The sequence below is a fragment of the Astatotilapia calliptera genome, chromosome 2, assembly GCF_900246225.1.
Source record: "Astatotilapia calliptera chromosome 2, fAstCal1.2, whole genome shotgun sequence".
Lineage (NCBI taxonomy): Eukaryota > Metazoa > Chordata > Actinopteri > Cichliformes > Cichlidae > Astatotilapia > Astatotilapia calliptera.
Window position 1 is genome coordinate 37,463,188 of NC_039303.1, and position 8,257 is coordinate 37,471,444.

General features: G+C 39.0%; 1 protein-coding gene across 4 annotated transcripts in view; it reads right to left on the reverse strand.

Moving 5' to 3' along the window:
• rab28 (RAB28, member RAS oncogene family) overlaps window positions 1-7,998 on the reverse strand; it is a 36,932-nt gene extending 28,934 nt beyond the window's left edge. For all 4 annotated transcript variants that reach the window (XM_026146910.1, XM_026146890.1, XM_026146900.1 and 1 more), the window contains exons 1-2: window positions 7,527-7,998; window positions 962-1,058 (exon numbers count right to left, since the gene is read on the reverse strand). In XM_026146910.1, the coding sequence (XP_026002695.1) occupies window positions 962-1,058; window positions 7,527-7,601 (172 nt within the window). In that variant the 5' untranslated portion in view covers window positions 7,602-7,998. The remainder of the gene's footprint in view (window positions 1-961; window positions 1,059-7,526) is intronic.
• Between the last annotated feature and the right edge of the window lie 259 nt (window positions 7,999-8,257).

Below are 8,257 nucleotides of genomic sequence, written 5' to 3' on the forward strand. Positions count from 1 at the left end.
AGCTCCCAGAAAAGACACATTCAGCTTCTGAGTTTACCTGAAGTTGTCTGGAAATGGCAGAACAGGAAAACAGAAATAAAAGCGACGGCGAACAACAAGCCTATTTGTCGAACCTTCATTAACTTTTCTATTAATACTCTACTCACCCCTCATAATTTTAAGTAAACACAAGATCTAAAATCTTAAGGCAGATATTAGGGGTGGGGGAACAAATCGATACTGTGTAGTATCGTGATATTTTGTTTGCTAATGATGTATCGATACAGGGACAGCAGAAATCGATATTTTGTTACAAAAAAGGTTTTTGTGCTCTGACTTCAGAGCATGTTGATCCTTTTTCTGAGCAACAATCCTGACATTCCTTCACTGTCCAAATGTGTTTAACTCTTTTTTGGCAGCAATAAACATGAGTGTTTACTTATTTTAATTTAAGACGTGTTTTATTTTAATTAAGTTTAAAACTTTTTTATTTTATGTAAAATTATGTTTTGTTTTAATTTACTTTCAAATTCTTCAGTTGCTGAAGGGGCTGCATAGTTTTCATAAATTGCATAGTTCAGAATAGCTGTAATTGTACCAGATGGTTGCATTCAGTTTAGTTGGACTAGACTGTAATACAAACCGTTCAGTTTGTCAACAATAAAACTGAAATGAGAGAAAGACTGAGTGCGAGACTTTGATATTAGATAAAATGAATATTGATAAAGTTTACCTTTATGTATGTAGAATCTGAATATCGCAAAATATTTAAAAAAAATTGCAATAATATCATATCGTGGGATGTATGGTGATTCCCACCTCTAGCAGATATACAGAATTCAAACAGCCTCTCACAGTTAACACAGTCTGTTGTGTTTTAAGCATTCGCTGTGCATTATCATCAGTCATCATCATTATCATTATCATCATCATCACACTCGTGCAACACACACGTCTCCGAACGATTACAAAGGTGTCTCACCTGGAAGGCTAATTCTCTTCAGAAAGAAATCCAGACCAATGGTTTGTTTGTACTGCTTCCCAAAGGCCTCTTGTGCAAATCTGGTGGCGAGTGATGTCTGAAACAAAAAGACAAAAGGAGAGAGGTGGAGAATGAGTGCCAAACAACTTTCCAGCTATCAGCGAGACTTTAATATACGTCTTTCAAAACAGTTAAAAAGAAAATGCTTTAAGGATTCAGGGACAAACCGTCATTGGGTGCATATTATGTGTCTCATATATTTACACATACACATTCAAATCGCAACATAGACCAAGAAAAATGCAAGACGCTGCAAAATTCCTTCCAGAGAAAATATACGGTATATTACATTAAAGAACTTCTTGAAAAAAGCAACATGTCATTGGAGAGCAGCAGAAGAAAAACTTTGATTTCATTCACACCAACCGAAAGCCAAAATAAGCTTTTCACAATATTTTATTTTCTAAAATGTCTAAAAATACAAGGGTATAATTTATCATATAACAACACTTCTGTGTGATTTTTTTTTTTTACCACAATAGCATGGAGCCACAATGAGCATTTCTTTGGAAGCAAAACCTTGAAACTTGTGATCATTCACATCCATTTTAAGCTCCCACAAATACTCTGTGATTGACTAGACGGGTCTGATGTAAATGCCTGCCTCCTCTGCTGGATGTGACAGTGAAAATCAATGCGAATTACCAAAACAGGTGTCAGAGTATGTGTCATGTCTCCGGACTGCAGACCTAATAATTGCCACAAATTATAAAACCTCCATCACTGTCACTGTTGTGTTTTGGGGGGGGGGGAATTCATGGGAATTCATAGAGCAGGCCTGACATGCCAAGTTTAATTCATTTTGATGGATGAGGATAGGGGGAAAAATGAGGTGCTGAACATCTATTAGCTATCTTTAGAGCAGTGTGCTTGCATAAACACAACGGAGAAGTGAAGCAGTGGGATTCCCTGAGTGTTCATGTGGCAGAAAATGCATTTTAATGTGGTGCTTGACAATCACTGAGGGTTAGAGGACTTAAAACTAAATTCTCTTTCAATCCATTAAGCTTTCACTTGAGCCCGTGCCCTTATCTACCTCCATTCATGCTCAGCAGCTTTAGGTACAGTCAGATAATGCTTCAAATAACACAGGCTTTTGCCCCTATTTCTCCAGGGTAGGTGCCATTTCAGACACCCCTTATCAAGGTTTACAAAGAATTTCTTAAAGTAAATAGTTTTTGTTTTCTTGTGAATGCCACTATAAGTAAACCTAATCTTTTAATTAACCCTGTTGATTGAGTAATTCTAACCTTTGCCAAAGGCGCTTTTGATTCACACTTCCTTCGGGGTGCAGAATAAGGTTTTATCCCCTAATTCTCTAAAGGTTCAAGACCTGCAGACTTTTTTAATCTCAGCCTGTGAAGTGTGTCACAGACTCAAGAGTGACTGAAAAATTACTAGAGTTGACTGACGCAACAAGGAGAAAATCGGTCATTTAAGTAGCCCAAACAATCACTGACAACACAGGCATAACAAGCTCGGACAGCAAAAATTTATTCCACATGCTCGTGTTGGCCTCGTTGGCCATTTGTCTTGGCATTTCAGTAGCTTGGCTCACTTCCCTCTGCGTAGTCCTTTTTTTTCCACCGTACAATTGGAGCTAACCAGCGAATGTAAAAGCTGGCGTAATCCTGACACTCAAACAGAGAACAGTACAGGGTCAACAGTGATACCAATGCCGGGAAATGGGGGGAAGTTCTACTGAAACAAGAAACAGGGAGGGAGGGGGAAAAAAATATGGCAAGCAATGTGATGCAATTCAAAAGAGGGAGCATGGTATCAAACTGCCTCCTTATTTTCCCTAAACAGTTAAAACCAATATAAATGTTGGTGTTGTATAATATCCATTAATGTACAGGGCCTGTGCCTAAAGCTCCTTTTTAGCCTATGGGTCAGAGAACAGCAAATATTTAGGAAAAACCGAGTGGCTTATAACTCAGGTTGAAAAATGGACCTGTGTGTAAGTCAGACCCAGCACCTTAAGAGCCTGGCTAAATGTGAGACTCCATATTTTAAAAACATCTCGCTCAGGTGGACAAGCCTCCCCACATCTCGCTGTACTTCTGAATGGACAACCAACCACAAGCAAAAATATCGCTGAAAATGCTGTCCAAGAAAAACGGATCCGATTGCAATTTGCTGAGCAAATTGACATTAATAAGGGGGGAAACGGCATTCAAGATGTCAGTCAGCGGTGCCTACTCAAAAACGGGGGGCAGGGCTCCTGTTTTCTGCCCAAAACAGACAAGCAGGTAAGTCATTCAGACAGTGACGAGCTGACACCTGGCAGCAGCGTGAGGAGGGTTATTAATGTAGCGTATCTACTGGGAACTGAGTTGAGTTGTGTGTTCTCTGCACACACACCCCAAAAGAAAAAAAATGTCGACTTTCCAGAATGAGAACATTCATTTTTCTCATTGGGTCTCACCATTACTGCTACATTCATTTTCTTTCTCCCAGAGGACCAAGAAATCAGTTTTGAAAGGGGATGTGTAGCCGACAGGCACTTGACATCCCTGCATTACATTCATGTTCACTCTGGGATTCGAGATGCGGTGAAGAAGAAGACGACGAAACATAGCCGAATTGTCATGACAACCTCCATGCACTGCTGCAAATGATTGTTTGGTGTAACTAGGAAAAAATCCACTGTTGTTGATGTAAGTTAGGCCTTTTTATTCCAAGTCTTTTTAAGTGACTTTAATGAATATGATTCAGTCCAGTGCCTTTGAAAGGGGACAGGAACTAACTAGCTTGTGTAGGTTTAGCAATGCAACAACTATATTACAAGTCTTCATATGTGTTTTTCTTCCCACTGTTATTTTATTCTATCAACTGAGAAAACAGCAACATTTCTCAAAAGGGCTTCCAGGCATAATTTTCTTAAATAGGGCCTCTCTCTGGAGCCAAATGAGAGTCCTTGGCCAGAAGAGAAAAGGCATACTGATGGAAAACAACCAGCAGCTGCAAAAGCCAGGCAAAGCAAATTGCAGTCTTTATCAACTGTTATACCCTCTATGTTCCTACACAGTGCCGAGTTTTAGACGCGAGAACAACAGCAGTTTAATATAAAGGGACTTGGAGAATTCATCATCATGCTTTGATTATTATTCAGAAAAATGAAAATATGCATTTCACTGAAACAAGGTGGTCAGAAAAAGATTTTTTAAGCATAAATGATATGTTTTGTTGAAATATTTTAATTTGGAACAAGCTTTTTCATTTAACGCCTATATTTGTGTTTATCATACCTGTAATGTTTATGTTATCTCTCGCAAGTTTTAAAACATTTTAATGTAATAAACTATAGTTTCCAATCATTTTTATGCAATAAGTTAAGGATTGTCCTCCAGTTTCTGTTGAAGTAAATTTTATTTTAGTATGACTATGAAAAGTTATAGAATAAGCAGACTGATAAAATTCTGGCAGGAAAGATTTTTACAAATAAAAATACTTTAACAGGACACGTGAAGTCCCAGAGTCTACACATCATACTGATAAACAGCTCTGGATGAAAACAGAATTTAAAACAAAATCCTTTAAATCCAGGTACTGTATTATGTGGCTCAAGTATAACGATAAAAAATAACCAACGTGATATTTTAACTTTTTTTTTCAAGCACACACGCACAAAAAAGAAACAACATAACAGACCAACACATTATCATCTAGAAGCCTTCATCAGGGTCTGACATAGACATAATCCTCCTGAACTGAAATACAAGCTGTGGGTGGCAATTAGACTGTGGATAAATGCATAAACAAATATTTTTTCATGGCATAAATTCAATCTCAGCGCTACATTACAGGACCAAACCACAGGCACATGTCCTAAAACTATGTTCAGCAGCACATGCAACATGGATTAAGGGCTGGGTAGACTTAATAGGTTTGCTTCTGGTTTAAGTCCATCAGCTATCTTTGAGATAGAATCAAAACTACAGTCCATGAACTCTGTAAAAACAGACCCCTGGATTTTCTTATTGGGCAAAAAGAAACATTGATAAACTCCTTTTTTTTTTAAGTTGGAACACCAGTGAATAACTTTTGGAGGAAATTTGTGTATTTGCATTAAGATAAAGATTATCTTCTTACATCCAGAAAAACCCGGTTTAGATTTCTCAAACTTTTACAGGATTTAGTTCATGCTGCTGTTTATTGTACCCCTATGTCCGTTCTGTGGTAATTAGGTTTTATCCTTATTTCCTCATAGTAAATATAAAATGTAAACGCACAGTTCCCCAGTGTTGTAGGGCTCACTCATGTGCCAAGCTTTTAGACAGGCATAATGACAGTCATTAAATCGTCACATCACTGATTTTCAGTAGATTATTTGTACTGAAATAGGTTGTTCAACAGCCGCTAACAACGCTGCACTTTCATTAATGTTATGCAAAGATTTACCGTAAGTATAGGAAAACTCTGACAACAAAAGGAGTACAGTGCAAAGCTTGTTGCTCACTTGTAACATCTTCATTCTATTATCCTCTCCCTGCAAACGAGAGTACTGTGCAGAAGTCTCGAGCCATCCTTTATTTCTTTATATTTTTCTTCCAAACAGCATGACTTTATTGTATTTATTAAAGGGGTTTTGAGCAGTAGTTCTCCTGGCTTGCTGAAAGGATTTCCAAGTTTTTCTTTGGACACTAGCTGCTTTTTCCATCTATTTTCAGTCCAATCCTCCTACCTTAGATTTTTCATTGTTAAGCCACTGACTTTATAATTTAAAAATAAAAAGGGATCTAACTCAGGGAAGAACCAGTGTTATATTATATACCCTTGGGCATTTTTTACTAGCAGCATCTCACAATGCTGCTAGTAAAAACTATTTTTCACAATGTTTCCATTTCTTTAGTTGAATCTGTAAAAAGCCATTCTTAAGGAAGGGAAACAGGGAGAAATGCTGCTATCCTAAATATACAAGAACCGCATTGAAAATCATGCATTAAGTATTATGAAGTGATGACTCCAAATTTTAAATGTTTGTAGGCACGTACTGAGGTCAGCAGAGAGGCACAACACTGACTGCAGTCATCTGAAAAACACAGTGGAAGCTCTTTTATGGTTTGGGGCTGCACTGCTGCCAACAAGTGTTGGGGATCTTGTCAAAATTGATAAAATTACGATTGCAGAAAAGTACAAGTATCAGATTTTATCCACTATGCCACTATGCAATACCATCTGGAAAGCATCTCAGTGGCAGCGGCTTTATTTTCAAGCATGACAATAATCCTAAACACACTGCCAATGCTGTGCATAGTGTAGCATCTTAGGAGCGACTGCACGGGATATTCCAGCATGCTCCATGACATTGTGTTAGTTGAAATGAAATTAGGGAGCTTTAACATATCTGTTATGGTTACATATCTGTTCTAGCTGTGTTACTGGTTTACAATGTAGGAGTGAAGTGACGTCGAGGATTAGTTACCCCCTGTAAACACAAAGTCACGGGTGGGATTAAATACTAAACAAACTATCATTCTCCTGTAGCTGTGTGGTTTGTGGAGCACAAGGGCTGACAATTTATTCACACGCTTTAATTGAATTTAAAGTGCTGCTCAAAAATAGTCAAAAAAGGCAAAAAAAAGCTTCCAACCATACAGCTGAAACTACAGCCTTAATATACCAATATATTGAATAAAACAAAATACATCCTGTGGCTGTGTGGGTGGAAGACTGGGTCGTCCACCAAGCAGAAATTCGGTGGATTGATCCATGACTCCTCTAGTCTGCATGCCAAAGTATTCATGGGTGAGACACTAAAGCCCAAGTTACCCCCACCCCACGGAACCACTGGAGTGTGTGAATGTTAGAAAGCGCTTGCACATGAATAAATGTGGTGTATGAACTGCTCAGAGGTTGGGGCAGTTCAGTAGAAAGTCACCGTACTAGTCCAGTTGCCATTTTCCTGATCCACAAGCCTAAACGTAGCAACTCAATGGCTGAGGGGGAAATTTGATTTTTATTAGTCACTGTAATTTACTTGTACTTTACAGATTAGCCGTATGGTATGAAATTGGTTAAATATGAAAATGTAAAAATGACAAATAAAAATCCGAAAGATAAATTATACCCTTTGAACATCATCTGAAGTTGACTGTCTTTAGCGTCAGCTTTCGTTTTGTGTGTCCTTGGCTAGCCTGTTAGCCCTACAGGTGCTGAATAACAGCTAGAAGTGGGCTAAAATTTATTGAGAACCTAAAGTGACACGTGGACTGAGGCGTTTATTTGACCGTGTAAACGTCAGCTTTAATCATAATCGCCCCGGGTTACGTTGATGTTGTTGTGATTTACCTCTGTCGTTGTTGTTAGCTAATTAGCAGCCGTGGCTACAGTAGCGTCGGTCGCCATGGTTACTGCGTGGACAGCACAGTGTCAGCAGAAAGTGACTGAGTAGGCAAAAATGGTGTGCAGTGTGGACAAGTTACATTTTCTCGAGCATTACCTCTTAATTAACGTTGAGTAGGTGTCCGTTTTTGTGTTTGTGTCTGTGTGGTGGTCTCACCTTCCCACTCGCTCCGTCTCCCACAACTACGATTTTTAGCTGCTTGTCCTGGCTCTCCTCCTCGGAGTCCGACATGGCGCTACAAAATAATTTTTAAAAGCACTTAGTGCTTGAAACCGAAACGGTAGAAACGAATCAAGGGTGGATGTATGGAGCTGTCACGCTAATAATCACAAACGGATTAGACGAGAGCTGAGTGGGCACGCAGACGCCATTTTGACTCCACTAAGAAGACTTGACTGGCTGCAGCAGCTCTCAATACGATCCACTCCACGCGCCGCTGACTCCACTTGCACCGATTTTTCCAGTTAAAGCGAGAGTACCGGACAGTCCTCGGGATTTGGCATTTCAGTCTTTAAATATCCTCTTTACCGCCATGAAGCCCTTCTCTGCAGGAGAAAGACCCGAACCGGAAACCGATTCACCGGCGTGTGTGTGTGTGGTGGAGTCCTGTGTGTGACGCGTTGCCGTTGCCGTGGTAACACGGGGTTAAAGTGCAGGTGTAAAACATGACAAATGTAACAAAGTGCATCTGAAGTGCACTTTTACTGAAGTGATACAGTATAAACAAAAAAAACCAAATAATTTTTAATTTTATACTGTTGTGTCGGTGCTTCACATTTTTTATCTGTTGATGCGGATTTTAGATCAACCACTGTGACTCAAATCAAAGAAAATGTTTGTTTTAGGTCACATTGAAACTGTCTTGTCTGTGACTTGTTTTTTCTTTT